Raw genomic sequence first — 20956 nt, 5'->3', positions numbered from 1 at the left:
AGCGTGCTGGTGACCCCTGATGTAGGATATAGGGTTACCGTACGTTCTCCTTTAGGAGGATTTGTCCTTGTCTTTCAGGAAATCGAAAATGACCTCCGAAGACGCAAAAATGCCCTCCATTTAGGTAATTCGTAATACTTAATAGCTTCGACAGCGAGGCGATTGAACATTTTGGTAACCCTGGGTTGCTCAGCGAAATTCCCTTTTGCATGGGCAAGGTTGAAGTAGAGTAAAAATTATTCGTAAATCTTCATAAAGTTGAATATTCTGGGTCATATCTATTCAACATGAATATTTTCCTTGACCTTCGACCTATTGATATGTGCGGTCGCCGAAATGGTCGGCACCGAATAGTTCTGTCCTTGCAATCCGATATCCGCCGCACAAACATGTAAATACAGTTGCTTGCGTCTTACAAATACAATCTTTCTTTCAGTTCGGTCTGGATCGTGTGAGCGATTCCAATATCTTTTGACTAACGATGATATTTTGCGGTCACGAGATACCAACAACAAGGTTCAATAAAGTAATCAATAACAACATGCCGGCCCGAAGCAAACCCGCGAGAGCCTCATGAATATTCTGCATTGTGTGGCATCAACATGACTTGTAACTTCATTAACATTCAATATCATGAAAGTTTGATCTCTATACTCGCTCTATGCGCTATGCTCGCATAATGTAATAACAATATTACTTGCGATTCCGGTGCATTTCATTTCGACGTCTCCCTATCTTTCCATAGTATCGCAGTCTTGTGGTGTTTCGAAATGATGAAATTATTTGAATACTGATACTCTTATATGCCGTAGTAAGCCGACAGAAACTAATAAATAAGCCTTTGGTTTGCCGTCTGGCATTATATGCTTGTGTATCACCTGAAACTAGACTCGGCTCGCTATTAATGTAGTTCGTGCATGTGTGCATTTAAAATAAATGGTTGTTCGAACATTTTCTTTAAAGCATGTTTGAAATTTAAACAATGTTTTTAACAAGTGTCTTTTTCAAAAACCAAAATTGTTTTTGTTTCAAGTTGTATAATATTTATGCCATCATTGTGTAAATACTTTCCAAAAACATGTAATATTAGCCTGCGGAAGATTTTCACCCGACATAGGCGACGTATAAGATATGGAATGCTTGGAACTCTCATAAAGGTCGGCTCAACAACTAAAGTACCCAGATATAGATGATTTGCACGGAATAACTGTTCCGATGATGATGACAGCCGACCGTAAAAATGCTACGTGACGATGTAGTCATGGTTAAAAGAACATTTTTGGTCTGTATATGACAGGGATTGGAAGCCTATTTTGTCAAAGGAGCTATATTTACCCTATATTTCCATTTGTCAATGTCAATCGACGATAACGTCATGATTGAATATTCGTGACGTCATGGCTTAAAAAAACAAAAAACAATCAAAACATGTTTTAAACAAGGGCACTGTATTAAGCATGTTTGTTTTAGATGTATTTTTATTTTAAATGCAACCCTACTGCTAACAGTAACAATAAAAAAAAAAAACTGCTGCCGTTTCATGACTTGTATCTGCGAGGCGACAGTTTAATTTTCGGACCAAAAATCACAAAAGAATATGAATATATTTTTATAAAACAAATCACACAACGTAAAACTGTAACGTGCAGTGGGCATTCTGAAAATAAATCACGAGAGCTTTTTGCATCCTAACCCCCCCGCATCAGATCTATAGATAATATTCAATAATAATAATCGGTTAACTTATCTCATAAAATAACGCCACGCGTTCCGTACAACCACTGCGAAGTCGACCACGCAGAAGGTAGGGAGATGACCTGATGTAGAGTCGATAGTCACTAAATCGCCTTAATGATGCCTTACTCGTCATGCAATTGAATTGTCGGCGTAGGTCATTTGCCGCAGCTAGCATAAAGGCGAAAGGAGAAAGGCGGACAGCAGAGTATGAGCTTGCTCTCCGCGAGTTGCTTACTCATGCAGGAGACGTTGCTGAGCAAAACTCATGCAGCAAAGATCACCGTTCATTGTATTTCGGCGCACGGCTAGTATAGACACCAATAGACTTTTCTATTTGAAGATCAAGCTTATACAAGACTGTTTGTGTTTGTCTTTAGAATTACTAGGTAACGAGAATGCTGATATTAATGTTATGTAAAATCAACGCGCATTTACTTACTAGTCGCGTGAATTCGATATTACCGTTGGTTCCATAATACCATATTACAAACCATATTTTGAGAGACATATCAAGAGGCGAATATGCTTTAGATATCGTTATCCTTGAATTTATTTAAAGAGCCTCTTCGAGGGACAGAGCGTCAATATGTAATTGAATTTTTGGTTTGAAATATTTTACTTCGGCAAATTTCAAGAAGGATGAAAATGCACATTGAAATAAATACACTCGCGACTTCAGTCACCTTGCCAAAATGGATAAACATAAACGCAGAACAAAACCCACCATTTACGGTGGTGGGGAGATAATTTTTATTTGACAAAAAATAATGCGAGAAATCACATACAGAAAATGCGATAGTATAATAAGATGGGCCAGAGAAGACATGGCCAGTTCGCCCGGGGACAGTGGACACCGACAAACAAAGGCCTCCACCAAAAACGCACAATATATGTGGTGGAGGCCGACATACAACACAAAAAACATAGGGGCGAACTGGCGAGGTCCGACTGCAGGCATTATCATAATAGTTGTGGTGGTGGAATTCAAATTAAAAATTATTGGTCGTAAGTGGGGGAACTCCTCCCCTTAGCATTTAGAACCGCTCGGAAAACCAACTTCAAAAAACTAAAACTAGGCAGGGGTCCATTTATGTTAATTTGGGGAGGAGTTCCGTGAAACAATCCAGTGTCCAGTTGCCTGCAGTCGAACCCCGTGATGGCTAGCGGGTTGAGCTAATATCCGGTAACAGAAAACATAAAACAAATTCCAGTATATTCGGCTAGCACTCGTCAGGGATAATCGTAAGCAACTAGTTGATAATCCAAAAGAGCTTTGATGCCACTATTGATCGGAAAATATCTGTTTAATAATATACTACTTCGTGACAACCATTCCTAAAGAGTATCAGCCGGAAATTTTCGGGTTTATTTGAATATGATTAAATGATTCCATTCTATATACAACCAAATTCTATCGTAAAATCTCAGTTCTGATATTCAAAGGCTGTTTGATGATATGAGAATTTGAATTTTATTTGGCTATGAATTTACAACTTGGCAATACAGCATTGCGGCCTGACACATGACTCGCACGAAGTTTCGTTTATCATAACATGTCCGTAGATATGCAGGCTAATATTTGCATGCGCAGTGCCAATTTGGTTATCAACTTCGTACAGACGAAGCGAGAATTCAAGTTAAACTACACCAGAAAATGAAGTATTTTCTTTGAGCAAAAATAAATCGTTTTCTGACACGATTGAAATATTTCCTGAGGCTACTCACACAAGAATTGCAATCACTTACGCTGCAGTATACAAAACAGCGTATTCAAAAATATTTTCTGATCAGAAAATTAGTAATCGCTTTTTAGTTAGAATAACGAATGATGGCGATCGTCACTGGCAGCTGTAATTAGACTTTCTCGTTTTACCTCGTCTTGTTTAGGTAACTAGCATATAAAACGTTCAACCAACATTTGTTGGAATTATTTTGGATGACGCTGAGCTGGAAATCCTATGCTACATTCGCTATATTGTTGTGCCTTAAAGAATTCATTAGAATTCTTTAGTACGCATCCTGTTTGGAGATACGATTTATAAAAATTTTGAGCTCCAGCATAGAGTTTTATGTTTTCGAATCGGCCTCATTCACAAATTCTGTATCAGCCGCATTGGGAACGATAAAGGAAGTCAGTTTGCTTTCACAATATCTTATTCTCCGAGGAATCGGGTCAAGGATATATTTATTTATCTATGTTGATTTTTCTAGATGTCATTCGAAATTTTTTTAAATAGTGAATTTCAAGAATTCCGAGCAGGTAATATTTATATGATAGCTGGTGCTTTAGTACAAGGTCGAATATATTCGGGCTAGAATTGCGGTCTCTTCCAAACCTATTTTTTTTCTACACCATTCGACTTTATCTCGCTCCTACAGCAGATCTGTCAAGTACTGGGTCTAGTGTATCGGCAGCGGATGCCTCTGCTGCCGACATCTCACCAGTGCCATCGAGCTTATAATGGCACTTGGATGAGCTTTTATCCAGCATTGACTAGGTTTTACGGTGAGACTAGCTGTGTGATTTGAACTCAGACCTGTAGATAGCGGAAGCGGTGCTTTAGTCATTGAGCCACAGTAGCTTCTGCAAAATTTGTGAGAATTAAACCATATTCCATACGTTGGATTAATTCGTAACAACCACCTTACGTTTTTAAATGGTATAAAGGTTTTGATGTACGTTAAATAAAAATGGGAAAAGTCAGTGCTAGTTTCCTAGCTGTTCTTTCATTGCTATGGTATGCTGTATCGGGCAACGAACAACATTTTGTTTGCAAACACATCGAAGATGTTTTCCATGAAAGCGAAACCACGGAAGTCACACCCCGTTTTAGAGCTCGACAGGGACCTCCAGGTAAGATGGGACCGCAAGGTGTTCGCGGAGAAAGGGGGTTGCCAGGAAATGCGGGCAAACCTGGAAATGTGGACTACAACAGGATAAATGGTACCATATCCGAGAAGGTTACTCATGGTAAGATTTTGAAACCTGTTACTTTGCTCGGAAACGGCAGTTTAAGAACTTGATATCTATACTATATTTACATTTATCACTGATGGTGCGAACTCGAGGAAGGCTCAGATTTGCTGTGAGCCTAAATACGAATAAATTCATCACATTGAAAAGTCTCAAAACCACATTTCCGCAAGGCATGAATACATACAATAACCGAGGGACAGAGTAATTTTCTAGACCCCAATAATATGCCCATTTTATTGTGACGTCAGTGAATATGATTGAGTAACTAATACTCTTTTGTTTCATAACCCTCTAATCAAGCTCGACATCCAGACTACTCAAGTAGAATTCACTGCTTAATCAAGTAGCTTGTTAATATACTACTGCTATTTCTACAGTTATCAAGTAGAAGTCGCCTACTTATACATACTTATGCTCATTGCCCATGCATATATTTTGTCTACTTATGCATTTGCGAATGGTAACCTCGTTGCCATCGAGCTTTGCATACCGAACACTAATTAGAGCCTAGCGTTCACACCACCCCTTTTATTTATAGCCTTGAAAGAAATGAAGTCAACGATAGAAGAGCTTAAAACCAACTGTTCAGATTTCCTTGCAGGTATATGAAATGAATATGTTGACCTAATATTTATGTGTAAAAGTGTCAAATTGTAATATTACAGAGTGGGAAGAGATGAAGCCAACCGTAGTTGAATTGAAAAGAAAGCGAGACTCAGGTTAAATTTAATTCTGATTAATGTTTTATCTGTGGCGGAAGTGAAATGGCTCCGTAATTTAAAGAAGATTCTGAAAATGTTTTATCGGCTGGATATATGAAAGGATGTGTCTGAAATGAAAATGAATTCAAATCACAGATGTTGATTACTTGAATGAATTTACTTGAACTTGAAATTAATATTTATGTTTATTTTTTTAACCATAATCAATTGATCATATAAGATGAAAACAACATATCACATTACAATACTTAGGTTCACTAGAGTGCTGAACATTTAATGATTTAAAACAGGGGTTATTGAACGTTTTCGAGCGAGGACCCATAAATTGTTTCCGCGGTTGCGTGGAACTCATATTGAGATCTAGTCTGAGAAAAGTCTTTTAACTGTATCACCAACCAGCGTTGACATTTCCTTAAATCAAATTTAGAGGCACGCAGTTGCCTAATCGCTTAGTCTAAGACGTATATGACTAGAACAATGCCACCACTATCGCCCGATCAAGGCCCGATTTACTTTGATGCCTCAAACATTTTCCAACTATCATACCTACCTCATTTCGAGTTTGTGTGTAACCAGTAGTGCTTACATCGTCTGCTAGCACTGGCAATGACGAAGGATATAAGTCAAAAATAAGAACAGAAATATTATAAATAAGGACCATCTGATTTTAAAGTCGTGAATTCAACACATTCCTTGCACAGACCCCTTGAAAATAATCCACGTACCACCAAGTTGTTCATTGACTCTAGTCAAGGACGCACTGTTTTAAAGGAATTACCTGTATTATCAAAATAATTTATTTAATGTTTGTATTCATGAAATAGTTTAATCTTGCAAAATCACCCCTAGGAGTGCACGGTAGACTTTTATTAATAATATTATCAATTGTGAAAATGAATCAATGCGGTGCTTATCATTTTATTGGTCTGGTGCGTCATGAATAAAATTCGAATTACAAGTCACACACGTCTTAGCTGCGTAGAATAGCAAAATACGTAAGTGTTTCTAGTCAAAGTCAAACACACACACACACGCTCTCTATTTTGACATCCTTGCACCGCTTTCAAAAGGGCTTTTACCTTAAAAGACTGGTATTTAAAATTTTCTCCTAAACATCATTTTAAAAGGTAGTCTGTGTTTTGAAACGCGATTCCTTTTGAATGCAATCCATGACATGAAATAGTCATTCAATAACAAAGTTATTTAGGGTATTTGAAATTGTGATCCCATATTTCTATCCATCGAAATATTTCATAATGTTAAAGAGCCTCCGGATTTATGTTCATGACAAAAGTTTTATGCGTAATGAAAACCTGACCTTGATCAAACAATACCATCGCCTGTTGCTTGGAATGTCCATATACATATGTTTCTTTTGTATGAGACTAATTTAACTGTTAGGCGCATGCTATTTCAAATTCTTAATTTGCAGAGTCCAACTGCATAGGACAAAGAGGACTGTTTACTTCTGGAAAGTGCTACATCGTACCACGGATTTCTTCATCGCAGGATAAAACATATGATGAAGCGGTGGCAGATTGTGCAAAATTCGGGGCGTTAGTGGCGGAGGTTCATGATCGAATTGAGCAGAAGGCCCTTTTCGATTTTGTAATCACGAAAATGCCCGCTGGCCAGTCGCACGCCCGCATGTGGCTTGGAATGAAATATGCATCCACGGTATAGTAGCGTGACTAATGCATACATATAAGGGTTGGTTGGATTTGCGTTTTTTACAGACTTCCACTCTACGATACAGAACTGGAAAGGAAATCAATATGAATCAGTTCCTGTGGCATACTGGCTCCCCAACAGCTAAGACATCGTATAAGTACATGATCATGTCTGTGCGAAGCGACAGTAATCCGAATGTCGGCGTGTGGAATTACTACAAATCATACACTATACATGGAGTAATCTGTGAGAAAAGAACGTGACAATCTCTGAGAACTCTTGAAATGCGGAAAATCTGCGGCAAGAGTGTTGAAGAAGTCATTACAGAATAAATATATTATTTGATCGTGTTTAAATTTCGTTTTCGGTGTACATTCTCGGTCGTTGGCGGGGCGCGTGGTACTGGAAGTCGGTAAATATATTTTCGTGGATATTTTGTGAATAAATCAATTACTGTAGGACATTGGTTCATTTCATGTATTTCGTGGAACACTAAAGGTTCCATGAGCGAGTCTTCGGGGTTATGCAGATGTCAAAACACGCACACCCCCAAATATGATTTGTGATGACGCGACCGCATTTTGGGCATCATGAGTTGCAAGAAACTATAGGTCCGATCAGTAGTTAAACTGTGAATTTTGTAGTCGTACGATTTGTGCTGTGGTTTGCGCAGGGGTGGTCGGGGGTTCTTAATCGTAATCCGGTCCATTTGAAATGGCAATTCTATCTACAATATTTATAAGCGATTCGACCGAACAATATGATGTCACTTTGCAATATGAAGCCTCGCATTTCTGAACTGGCAGCCTATCCGATGATTAACAACATAAGTAACACTGGTTTGCAACTAATATTCATTATAATGCTTTCGTGTTGTGTTAAAATAATATTTAACGTTTTTACCGCCCTCTCAAGTAGGGTACCATAATTTGTGATCGGGAAAGAAGGATACTTTTTACAAAATTAGAAGTCAGATTACCGGACCAGAAAACAGTCGATTCTAGAATTTCCTCGGGAAATCATGTATTGTTGACTAATAAAAGGTCATTGTTCCAGTCCTGCTCCCGAAAGACCCGCCCGTAAATGTGCATTGCAGATTTGGCATTTAAGGCGTTTCTCAGTTGTGCCTATCCAATTGCCTGCATGGCTGTCAAAGCTATAAAGAAGGACGGATTCGCAAAAAGGAAGACATTTAGGCGTCTTAGGAGGACATCTTCGATATCGCGAAAAAGTAGGACAAATCCTCCCAAATGAGGATGTATGGTAACCCTATTTTAATGCACAGCTCATTTTGTGCATCAGTAAACTATAGTAATGTTTTATATTTGCGGTTAGATGTGTATTGCGGTATATTTTTGTTCTTTTTCACGCGTCAGCGACTCTTTGTGGCTCCGCGAAGGCTTGCAAAGAAACGTAAGTGTTCCGCGGGCAAGTGAAGGTTAAAAACCACTGCTTCCGGATCTATATGACACAGACTCTGTTTGAAATTGTGAGTGTAGGCTACGTCTTCGAACTACGCTGCGCATGAAAAGTATTGTAATCATGGAATGCGAGATTTCTTAGCGAATATGAATGCAGTTAAGAAATTGAAGTTTATAGCAAATAGTGCATGGGCTTTTCTGCTTGCGAACCGATTTCAATACAATTTTGGGGATCGGTGAACATTTACGAATCAAAATCAATTCATAATATAATTACGACAAAAGTGCGCAACTCACAACGAAGAATTGGAACGTTAATTCAATGAGAAATTCGCGGCTGTCGTACTGATATCACGCTAGATGTGTGTGGCTGCATAGAAGCTTCTGCAAGCCCAAATCCCGTTGAAACCGCCAAATCGATTTGGACTGTTGGATTCACTTTGACGGGCGACTTCGCTATCAGCATTGATTCTGCTACGCTGTCCAGTGTCACGAAATGAAATGTTGAATCTCGTAAAATTTCGTTGAAAAAATTCTTAGCTTTCAGATATTACTGGTTTTAAATGAGTTCCAGACTACTTTTAGACTATGTGCCACAACACTTTTGCGACTTGGTATAGTCGAAAGTATGCTACCAACTCTAGAGCGTCAAAAAGCGTTCGCAATTACGTTCGAAATTTCTAAATCAGTTTAAAATTTGATGTTTTCTCTGCAAATAATGGACATTGGAAAAATATTCAATTTCGTAAGCACCTCTCACAGACCTGGGATTGGGAACCACTGAAATATTGGATTCCAAAAAAATAAATGGTCAACTCGATGTGCATGCTTTCTCGATATCCATAGCAGGAATGTCGTTTTCAAATCACGTTACGAACCATGTGCGATACGCCGGTTTATCATAGGCTATACCGACTGGACATCGGAGACTGTGTGAAATTACATTTATTTAAAAGCGAAAATATCTGTCACCTCGCAAAGTGTTTGGAAGTTTAACCAAGCATGAACGATGGCTACGTTACCCAATTTTGCTCCAGAATTCGCAGTCATCCCGACGCAAAATATCCAAATGTTCAAAGATCTCAACGATGACTATTAACGAACAAATACTCATTGGTTGTGTTAGCAGGCGGCGCTCTACTGCACACTACACCCATGCAAACCTTGCTCACCAATTTGGTCATGTCTGTGTCCTCGGCCACGAATATCGTGACGAATAGACATTGTTGACACCTTCCGGTAGTGCCATTGTATCGCAATCTTGTGGTGTTTTTGAATTGATGAAAAGATTTAAAAAAATATTGAATTAATGAACTAGAGATGTTTGATTTTTTCTGCGATTGACGTGGAGCAAGTATTGAAATATTCTTCCGGTGCTAACAGGCAACAGAAGCTCTATCTTGGCCTACAACATTGCGTTTCCTACATCCCAACGTTATCTCCACTTCATGGTTTTATCACGATGTTTCATCAGCAACGTTGCTTCAATTATGAATGCTGTCCCTCTTTCAAAAATCTACATACGTAACAGCTATCGCCTGCTTCAATCTTCAATTTCGTACAGGTAGCACAACGCTTACTGTACGCGAATGCTTCCGGAAACCTTTAATACGACCCGCTTTGGATAAAGTTTGTGCAACCATGTTGTTAACGAGAGCTTCAGATATTATTAAAATTGAAAGATTATAAGTTGATTTCAAAATAATTGTCTATATGTTCAGATAAATCGACTGATTCATGATTTCCATAATATCTTCATCCCAGGACGTTGGTGACTGCAATGAAATAACAAAGTGCAATGAGCGTCACTAATTAACTTTGATTGGCCGAACCAGCAATTTGATTTTTGTCTTTCCCGTCTATGCGCTCCGATTTAAATGATACATACCAAGTTTCTAGCAATAAGCAGTCATAGTACGAAATATGCTATACCCACTAGACATCTGTAGTAGACCTAAACTATAGAAAAGTATGCATCCTAATTTTCTGAATTACAATGCTCTTTACCAAATTGAAATATATCATCTGGCTTGCCTGTTTCCATGGACTAATTGAAAGAAGAATATTAGGAAGATTGCAGCGACACATATATTTTGAGAAATAGCTTGTGAAATGAGACATAACTGCGATCCTGATAAACTACCACATTATCGCAATGTATGAAAATCGGTTTTAAATGCGGGGAAATCCACATAGCTGCTAAGTAGGATACCTACCTCCAATGAAGGAATATCCTTTCATACTTCGACGTTCTCCTCCGACGTCATTAATTGCTTTGCAGACGTACATGCCCGCATCGTCTGAAGATACATTATTTAGTATCAATGATGATTGGCCAAGTCTCGTTTATCTGGTGCGAGACGTAACGCCCATCACGGTACCACTTAACTTCTGGAATGGGAATGCCAGAGGCAGTACATTCAACTGTGAAATCCGACCCCGTCTCTAACTCTGGCTCCTCCGCAGAAACTACCAGAGTATTGGGCGCATCTGCAAGGTAATTAGAGAGTATGTTATAAAATTGAAATGAGCGTGAAGAGATTCACAACGTGATGAAATTGAAAATTGGCTCATGCGGCCTCTGATGTACAGGTGGTGATTACGCGCATTAGGTGTACACAACCTATACCAGGAGTTCTCAACCTCTTTTAGCCGTGACCCATTTTCCGTTTGAAAATGTTTTTCAGCCAACCTCTTATCATACAGTCCTGTTCAATGCGTGTAATCGGCGGCGTCCATATGGTTATTTCTCTAAAATATGCACATATTTCTCATACTAATCATATTCAAATCCAGACCTATGGTGCCGTGAAATCGCCCGAAGCGCGACGGAAGTTTTCAAGTTGAATAAATCTCCTCCAAATGTGCAATCATGGTATGGTATGAAAATTGCCAAGTATGGTTCAAAAATATGTTTCCACATTTTCATAATTTATGTGTTTTGCCAGTACCATAATATTGATCCAACTCTGAATTTGTCAAATCGCGTTACAGCTTACTTAAATTCCCCCGCTTTGTTTGGATGATCATCACGCAACATCTATTTGACTTAAACATAATTGTAATTTAAAAACATGTAGCTTCTCACGGAGCGACGTTGCGCCATACCGGCCCCCAACACGCATTGTAACTTCGTTGAATCTGACTATCTCTGATAAAAGTGAGCACAATCCCCAACGATTGTGGCAATAAAATTTGTATTTTAAAATATATTCTGATAGGACAATCCCTGCGTTTTATGGTATTTTGTAGGTAGATGATATCTCCGTGTAACTGTTGGTAGTGCTTTGTCACGCTAATTGTACATGTATGTGATCATATATGCAGATACCATGGTGTCAACTATATATGGGCCTAAATGAAAATTGTGTGATAATAAGACAAATAGCACAACAAATCGCCCTACGACTTGATGGATAAGCCACTGTAAGTTGTTTGCTTTGCTTGATAATCTGAGAATGGATTCGATTGCATATTCCATATATACTTAGCCCCTTAAAAACATTTACGACGATGATTTGACGATTCTTAGAAAATACTTTCCTATGAATATTGTTCTCCTAATACACCGCTACGATCAGCAATCAACACATGTAATGCAATATTCAGTACTGACCTTGCTCGCATATGAGCGGCAACACTTTGAGGCAATTTGCATCTGAAAGGCCGTAGCGAGATACGGAGCTGCACGACTCGACATCTTCAAACTTGGATACCCAATATTCCATGGACCTTGAGTTATAAAATGATAGCTTGTGGTCAAACGTCATTAAAATGCGGTGATTTGGCTACGTTTGGGAAGATCTTGCTTTAATCGCCAATAGGAGAACATTCCGACATCGTTTCTCCGGACATGCAGTAAATATTAGAGGCTGTCAAAGTAGTGACTGTTGATACTCAAGTAAAATTAGACTCTACCGCTTCAATGTCTCTTCAATTTTCAAGTTATGTCCGAACTAGATCACGTTGTCGTAGAAAACGAAAGGTCCGAAGAGCACTCAGGTCAGTGGTTTAAAAAATAAGATTGACACGATCGAGTCCTGACTGACTTTTGTTATAGTCGATTGGTGGTGCTAGTTTTTATAAACAATATAGAGTTACATATTCCTTTCTGATACAAAATGACTAATCTAGATAAAAATAGGTACAAGTTTCGCAATTACACTGAAAACGTTTAATAATAATTATTATTATTAATATTTATTATTTAATTAAATAAATAATAAATAATTAATAATATTTATTATTAATTAGCCATTTTCTTTTAATGGCGGGTTGCTTCCCGGATTATGTGTGCATTTACGAGTTTTACTGTGAATAAAGAATATAATAATTTAAAAACCCATATATAATATTGCATGGTAATTATTATTCAATTCATATATATATATGCGAGAGTTACACTCCATTGTAGGTAAAATCTTATCAGCGCATTGAACAAAACTTCTTAGTGTCGGCACTGGGCAACTCTATGTCAAAGAAGCTTCACCGTAGTAATTCTATACCGAATACACAATTCGAAACCAACCCGTCAAATTCCGTCACCAGATTTTCCAGCCGATCGTCATTTTGCAGCAACGCGAGTCTAGATCTGCGATTTTGACAAAATCTTTTCGCATGGAGATAAGACGTCGCGTACTGCCCTGCGTAAACCGTTAATTCCCTGTTTTCACCCGATGACGCCTCGGTCCCCGCTAAAAAATGTAAGTATATACTGTCGGTATATATCTTAATTCCTAGTCGAGTTTCGACGGAAATGACTTGGTGCTCTGACAAATTGTACGAACTTATAGCGCGCAAAGAAATGGTTTATCAGATATATCACAAACGTGATGCAGGCTTTATCACTTTTTTAACGATCAGATGGATTTCATTCAAAAGCTCTTCATTACGTAGGCCTAAACCCTACCCCTTGCGCTTCATGCATTTAGGTGGAATCCGGGTAGCAATTTTCGCAATCTCACTCTCACTCTCATTTTTGCACTATTCCGCAATAAACGGAGGATTTAATATTCCACTAGAAGCGGCTTGATGCCGAAATTAAAGAGAATCAATGAAAGAGAATCAATGGATGATAGTAGAGAATATTAGCATCAACTTCTATAGATGTGGTTACGTGTCAAGAAATCAAAATTTATAATTACAATCCTATACAATCTTAGAATGCAGATATTTTGTCAGCAAATTGTTTCGTATAGCCTACAGCAGGGATTTTTAACGCATTGGTCACGAAAGGTATAATTTTGAGTCGCGGAGGCACCAGACTGATCGCTTAATATGTATATGTAATATTTGTTGGATTTCTTGCAACAAAAAAAATTTCACCGAACTTCGCGCGATTTTCTGTGGTTATTCTATGATCTATTCCTATCCGCGGTCACTGTGTTGGGCACTATAGCCAACAAGCGAGACACGTCGCAAAGTCGTCACTGCAATGTCGCCTGTTTGTGAAAATTTACTGACTTTTGAAATACACAAATTGGTTTGATTTCAGGATTAGATTTGTGCAACATTGGTTTTTCTGGAAAACACCGCCGACGACCTTTAGTTTACTTTCGTGTAGGGGAGTGCAACGGGCGGATGCGGGACTATGAGACACATATATTTCGAGGGTAACCGTGCTGGGAAACTTGAAGACGTTAAGTTTTCGCCGATATACGGATGGGCAAAGTGAAGTGCCACAAAGATCGGCGGCGGTAAAACCTTTGCAAAATATGGCTGTCGCAGGTTGGCTAAACTAGGGATGGTGTGAACCCCTGAAAGGTTCAGGTTCGTGTGAACGCGAACCGTTTTGAAAGGTTCTGTGTGAACGCGAACGTGGACGTGGACATATTGCTAATTCCAACTCTACATTTCAGTGAGATGGTATTTTAAGGCACACGATACCTAGCGACAACTCAGGTCACATCATGCCACAATGTTGAAGTACATGCTGATTTCGCCAATTGTATCAATCAGAGCAATCTAATGCTATATTAATTCCATAAAATCAATATCTTCCGTCGCTTTGATAACAATTTCGTCGAGGACTTACAAGGGACTAAAAGCTGTAACTGTCTAGGTCAGCCAGGACAACGTATTCGTCGTCTGACTATTGCTACATAGATATTGAGCATAGTGTAAACCTGGTTTCCGATATTACCCAATAAGCAACGTATACAGTAGCCAACACGGATTTGGTTTTTATGATACAATAGACATATCAAATCAAGATGAATCCCGTACGCCAGCTAGATTTTTTATGTTAGACAACGATGTATTATACACCAATGGGTGCGGGTTCGAGTCCGACCGAGGTCGACTTCAGAATTATGATACCTAAGTGTTGGAGGTTTGCCTAGGCTCCTCCTCGCCACCTCATCGGCGTAAGCGGTGTCTTACAAAAAGCCTAGAGGTGGGCCGTGCTATAAGTCGGAAGTTAAGGAAAATAGCAAGAATATCGGCCTGGTGTAAATGACCATAGTAGTCAACAAACACCATGAATACCCCAAACAAACAATGTATATATATATATCAATTTCATTGATTGGTTAAAGAAGCATCATTCATTGACTACCTATTGTGTATTTCGTTTTAGATATTTTATGATTGCGGGTCAAGCCAGTGTTGGGATGACTTGAGTCACCTTTTTCGTATGACTTGACTTGACTTGAGTCACTTTGCTAAAATGACTTGACTGAACTTGACTTGACTCGGCGTCTCAGAAATGTGGATTGACTCGTGACTCGTGACTTGAAATCCACGAGTCAATTTCAAGTCATCAAGTAATCGATGTGGATAAAAATCACTGTATCTTGCATATGTTCGGATTGTTCGCGTAGCGCTGGTGTAACCCGTTAGAGCGATTATCATTCAATGATCGTGCGTTCTACTGGGCCTCCATTGTTCTCTCACAATTAAATTGACCACAAACGAAGTGATCGAAGCTTCCAGCTTACCAAAATTATACCATTCCCGACCAATGTTAGGGCCGAGACATATATTTTAGGAACTCCTGTGTTATAGTTATACATGCTCGCAAAAATATAGAATCTAATATGTCTTCTTTTTGATGTGTGAGACTTGGTCGCGAGATGCCCCTAAAATGCAGATTTGGTTCGCGATTCACTTAAGACGATTGATTCTCGACCTTATTGACCATGCGGATCGGTAAAATTTCATATCAAACGTTGCGTATCGGTGAACATTCAAAAACCAAAATTCATTCTAAATTTAATAACGACAAATGCATGCAACTTGAATGTAAAATTAGAAACTTCATTTAATGGTGTCTTTTTGATACTAGATATTTATATGTGCTTCCATTGAAGTTTTCGCAAGGCTAAGCCCGCGAAGTCCGGTTATAGACTACTAATCTGATTGTGATTATTCGGCATACTTGACAGAAATGCGAATTTGCTATTTCCTCGAGCTTATTATACTGCCAAGTGTCGCTTAATTTCACTGTTGGAATTTAACGAAGTTTGTTTCAAAGTCTAAGTAGCTTTCGTATATAACTTGTCCGAAACGAGTTGCAGGCCACTTTTAAGCAGTTTTATATCACTTGCGCCATTGTGACGCACGCCCAAGGTAGACTATGAACTCTCAATTACAACACCATACAAAATATACTTTCCAAAGTTCCTAATAAGTTTAAAATTGGATGTTTTTTCAGCTAATTACTAGACAAACACCCACCTTCTTGCATTCTGGAATTGAGATATAAAATTCGAATGTATCTGGTGAACTGGCAGGAAACTTGCCACGGACGGCAGTTGAGAACCACAGGCCTAACTACAGTTATTGCAATTGAGATTTCATAGTCTACTTCGGGAGTCTATCATTCGTAGGCGCAAAAGGCCGTACGACGGGTTGCTGTATAGCCTTGGAAAAGCGTATTTGTCGAACTGGCTACGACATGATTACTATTACTATACATTGGTCAGCCTATATGCAACCCCCTTACCTTACAACTAGTTTTTATCCAGCCCGATAGTAAGCCATTTATTCATTACTATCAAATCAATGAGTTACATGTTATCGAAAAACGGGTTGGGGATATTTTGCATCCCAAAACAAACATATAGATTTACAGAAATGTGCATTTGGATATGTGACGAAAATATCAACATTCGGAGCTGGAGTCGTGTACTAGGTGTGTTTAACGATTTCGGGGTCGCAGTGAGCCACGGTTGGTAGGCTATATCGTTGCAGTGGGCGGTGAAATGAACCGACTCCACAGCCGTGGTTGGTATACAACATACACACTGCGAGCAAGAACAATGTGCATTTGGGAGGAATGATACTAACTATATACTGATGATAGATGATGACATACAATCTAGTGCTCGCATGCGACTTACGTATCTGACAGACGTAACCGCTTGTATCTTCACAAGGACGGTCATTCCATTTCCCTTTAGCACCGAAATTCGTATGCATGCAGTCCTCATTATCCTGGTGGTCGTCGGGTTGCCCTGAGTGCCTAGATATGATATTATCGTTTAGAATATGGGGGAGGGCGGCAAGACGTGTTTTATGTTCGAGCCCCATATCGCAAAACATCGTTTTAAAAGAGACGCAACCCACAAAATCGAAAATACGAGTTTAATGCCTCTCAATAAAGTGTATAGGGGAAGGTGGGGCACAATGCATACAGGGACACAATGATACCTCGGGAATATTTTAAAAACCCGTCAGGAGTATAAATCGCCTAGATTATATAGTAGTGTCATATCAACCGTAATCCTGTGGTTTGATTTCGCCAGGGCCGCGGTCTTTGTGAGTTTCCTCATTTTGCTAAATTGCGTAAATGTACATGGCTACCGTTCGATGGCGTTTTAAGTAGGTATATCTCGTGTGGTTGGCATGAAATTAGTACAATGTGCGATCATTGAAGAGCCGCGTGGGTCGTGAGTCACAGTTTGACCACCCCTGACATGAAGGATAAAATGAAGTAAAACAAAGTCCCAAGCAAACATGTCAAACACCTAGATATCTAACACGTTCATATATGCGCACGTCGACTCGTTACTGCTAGCTGTTCTGATCGGGTGGCGAATATTACATTAGCCTAGTCTTGAAGCAAAAGCGGGAACAGAGACAAAAACGACGTGATGCTATGAAATATATAAGAAAAACAAATAAGAAAGATACATGCTTATTGCTTATGCTTACCATGAAATACATCATTTATGTCCTACGTTAACTTTCAAATAAAAATAAAAAGGTAGAAAGTTTGGATTTAAAAAGGTAATAGGGTGGGATCGGAATCGCTGTTGCAATGAACTATACATATATGCTGCTAACATAATTAAAAAAATCATGCTAATTGGTCTCCATAAAAGATCCCGAGTAAAGAACATGTTAAGGTACGTCAGTGAACAAATTGAACATGGACCTATCTATTACTGAGCATCGCGTTCCTCTAACAGAAAACATTACTCGTAATAAAAAAAAAAACACTTCACCGCAACCTTGACTGCGAAGCCAATACATAAACGAAGTCCACATGCGGTCATTAACTAGAACACAGTAAAAATAGTTACTGATTTACTTAATAGCAGATGACTGAGACAATTTACTTCGAAAACTTCTGTGACTTCACTGTTGACTCGATTTCAAAATCTTTAAAAGGACAGTACTTGAGTCGAAATTTGAAGTGCCTGGAAAATGACTGCGACTCCAAGGCAATGCCTTACTACCATAAGACCGGTAATATAATAGGCATTTTAATTTCTCTGTAAAATAGGCCAATTGTTGATGAAGAAGCCAGCCACATTTTGGATGTGGTGAGGTAAGGATCATTTTGAAAACTGGTAGTAGATTACCAATTCGCCCACTCCAAGTCTTCTCCGTCGTTCCACTCGTATCCCCCTTCACCAAATAAGTCCGATCCTCCAATCCAAACAAACTTTCCCCTGTAAGGCACAAATGTCACCTTCTATTGCATAGGTAGGGTTGCATTTAAAACAGAATGTGTTTTAAAACACTGCGCTCGACACACGTTTTATTCAGTGTTGCAAACGAGTGCCATTTAAGATCAATTTTTCTTTTCAAATGCTGTATATTCATGCAGATACTTTCTATAAAAACATGCAGTATGAACCTTCGAACGACTTGCACTAGATATAGTGGACGTTTATGATATGGAATGATCTGAACCCTCCACATCGCCGTCAGTTAAGCAGTGATAAGATAAGTATACAACCCAGAGTGATTTTTTTTACCTAAAAAGCGGAAGATTTTGCACTAAAAAACTTAATTTTGACAAAATCTTAATGCATGTATTTGAATTAAGTGTTTTCGCACATAATGCTAGAATTGTGCTAGTTTTCTACATTTCTGGTTAGAATTGTCTAGCCGTAGTATCTTGTATCCTGAATAAATCTGCTGGCTTAAAGAAATGACAAATCTCTGTATGAAAAAAAAAACTTTGTTTTAATGAAATCTAGACCTATGAAGAATTCCAGTAATTACAGTACGGTCTGTGGTACAAATTGTTAAAATTTATTGCAGTAAAAAGAAAGGTATTTTCATACATTCTCGGGTAGAAAGTGTCTGTCTTTACTAAGTAGCTTGCCAAAATGGAGAAATAACGTTCAGCAGCAGCAGCTGTTGGCTGGAAACACTGAACGCTTGTCACAATTCACGAATTGACTGCACAAGACACAAATCATTTTGCCATTTCAGTGCCTGCGAAACTCTCTTGGAAGCTCTCGCATATAAATGCAAACGTTGTTGTTCGTGTGTATTTGACAATTTCGGTATTTCGAAAACCGAAAAGCGAAAGCACCGTACCTACAGTTGTCACAAAATCCGTTGGGATATTGCGGCACATTGCATAACACCATTTCAACCTACTGTTCCATTTGGCAGTTTATGATCCACAATGAGCGGATCATGAGCTGCCTGGCTGTCTACAACAGTAGGCCTATAAAATAGACTCCAAGCTGTAAAATGTCAAATGACGAGATCAGAGGCAGTCTACGATTCCAACGAAATGCAGGGTGCAATAATGTTTTGACTATCTAAACAATTTTGAAAATTTTCTGACCTTATTTGCACTGCCAAAAAATCCCCCTCGTAATAGCGCATAGTAATACACTACTATATCGAATGGATGTTCTGATGATGATGGCCCCCGACCGTAAAAATGACGCAAGATGATGTATAGTTCTGGTCAAAGATATATTCTGTGTTCCGATTAAGACAGGAGACAGGAACATTTTTCGCCAAATGAGAAAAATTGGCCCTATATTTTCACTTGTAATTCCCAAGGAGTCATATACCAATGTCAATTGCGCGTTACGTCATAATCAAAGATTCCTGACGTCATTATGACACAAAGTCAAAGTCACTAGTATAAATGGAGTTAGTATTGTTCGCCATGTCTTTGTGTTTGTTCTGGTCACGCTCTTGACAATTGTCGCTGTTTAAGTCGCTGAATCAAAGACGTTCTCGAGAAATTCGACGTTCATGAATACCTGCGGCAATTGAGTCGTCTAGATAGTGTCAAATCCCCCCGTTGGTTAGGTTGATCTATTTATGGATAACATTGACGAGAATGTGGAAAAGTCGAAGCAGTTTTTAGTCAATGCAGTGCAATCTTATTGTCCCACTGTATTGTAATCTTAGATGTTATTGTTCATATGTGGAAATTCATTGCTAAAAAGGATAAAGAAAACATGTCTTGAGCAAGGACCACGTTTAAACATGATTATTTCTATGATATTTTTGTTTTGAATGCAACCTTATGCGTAAGAATATGGTTGCAAAACCCACTGTGATACATCAGATACTGCATCATTCAGATTTTTGTCTTTCGGCATCACATGCCATCCTCCTTTCTGATGACAGCTTATTGTGGCTGCAGCAAAGATTGCATTGTCCGATTGGCCAGCGTAATATTTCAATGTTGTCCCACGGAATGTGATACGGTTTTGAAGAGCTGTAAACATAGAGTAAGAACACCAGGTGTTTATATGATTATTAGGATAAATAAAATATATATTAAAGGACATTCATTACCTGCAAAGGCTACTTTAAACGACACAAACGTGCAGAAGAATATAAGTGCTCTGAACATCGTCAGATTCGACAAGTTTTCATTCACAGTTTCAATGTAGGTATTAGTTATCAAGGAAGAGACACTGAACATGGAGACGAGTACGACAGCTTTAATCACTAGCGTGCGATATCGTTTGCTAGGTATGAAGTGAGATATAATTTGGTAGCAACCTTTTCTGCATTCTATTGAAAGCTATTTTGTATACAGGTCAGGTTTAGAGTGAATGATTTGTTGCAAATAGCCCGGCGTCATATACGAGCAACAAAATTGAAATCAAGCCCGCGAAGGTCTGAGATCGACCGTGTTTCAAATGAGTTGCTCATATAAATAATCATATGTTTGCTCTTAGTTCATGTAATTACACCTGACATATAAGTAA

At 38.7% G+C, this 20956-nt stretch overlaps 2 protein-coding genes across 3 annotated transcripts; one reads left to right on the top strand and one right to left on the bottom strand.

Annotated features, from left to right (window-relative positions):
* The first annotated feature begins 2954 nt into the window (after positions 1 to 2954).
* Positions 2955 to 8787, top strand: LOC145437031 (uncharacterized). Its single transcript, XM_080314199.1, has 5 exons — positions 2955 to 4708; positions 5253 to 5315; positions 5380 to 5433; positions 6869 to 7113; positions 7173 to 8787. Exons 1-5 carry the CDS (start codon positions 4429 to 4431, stop codon positions 7368 to 7370), a joined length of 840 nt encoding a protein of 279 aa, XP_080170325.1. The 5' UTR covers positions 2955 to 4428; the 3' UTR covers positions 7371 to 8787.
* Positions 8788 to 10153: 1366 nt separating this feature from the next.
* On the bottom strand, positions 10154 to 20694 carry LOC145437030 (uncharacterized). 2 transcript variants are annotated; one of them, XM_080314197.1, is made up of 8 exons: positions 20538 to 20694; positions 20292 to 20457; positions 18338 to 18427; positions 16871 to 16992; positions 13057 to 13222; positions 12145 to 12260; positions 10745 to 11018; positions 10154 to 10303 (listed from the first exon to the last, which is right to left on the bottom strand). In XM_080314197.1, exons 1-7 carry the CDS (start codon positions 20665 to 20667, stop codon positions 10840 to 10842), a joined length of 969 nt encoding a protein of 322 aa, XP_080170323.1. In that variant the 5' UTR covers positions 20668 to 20694; the 3' UTR covers positions 10154 to 10303; positions 10745 to 10839. The 2 variants fall into 2 exon arrangements, with proteins under 2 accessions (XP_080170323.1, XP_080170324.1); XM_080314198.1 differs by having other exon boundaries at positions 18350 to 18427.
* Positions 20695 to 20956: the final 262 nt, after the last annotated feature.

This window comes from Botryllus schlosseri, chromosome 4 (genome assembly GCF_051294905.1).
Source record: "Botryllus schlosseri isolate E-star chromosome 4, Bs_hap1, whole genome shotgun sequence".
Taxonomy (NCBI): Eukaryota; Metazoa; Chordata; class Ascidiacea; order Stolidobranchia; family Styelidae; genus Botryllus; species Botryllus schlosseri.
The sequence above is the reverse complement of the archived record's forward strand: the minus strand, read 5'-3'. Positions and strand labels throughout refer to the sequence as shown.

Excerpts from the sequence above, each read along its gene's own strand:
- LOC145437031 (XM_080314199.1), top strand. The coding sequence starts at position 4,429 with ATGGGAAAAGTCAGTGCTAGTTTCCTAGCTGTTCTTTCATTGCTATGG. Across the intron at positions 4,709-5,252 it reads ATCCGAGAAGGTTACTCATG|CCTTGAAAGAAATGAAGTCA; the intron begins GTAAGATTTTGA and ends TTTTATTTATAG. Across the intron at positions 5,434-6,868 it reads GAAAAGAAAGCGAGACTCAG|AGTCCAACTGCATAGGACAA; the intron begins GTTAAATTTAAT and ends CTTAATTTGCAG.
- LOC145437030 (XM_080314197.1), bottom strand. The coding sequence starts at position 20,667 with ATGTTCAGTGTCTCTTCCTTGATAACTAATACCTACATTGAAACTGTG. Across the intron at positions 16,993-18,337 it reads GACTTGGAGTGGGCGAATTG|GCACTCAGGGCAACCCGACG; the intron begins GTAATCTACTAC and ends TATCATATCTAG. Across the intron at positions 11,019-12,144 it reads GCCGCTCATATGCGAGCAAG|ATGCGCCCAATACTCTGGTA; the intron begins GTCAGTACTGAA and ends ATTACCTTGCAG.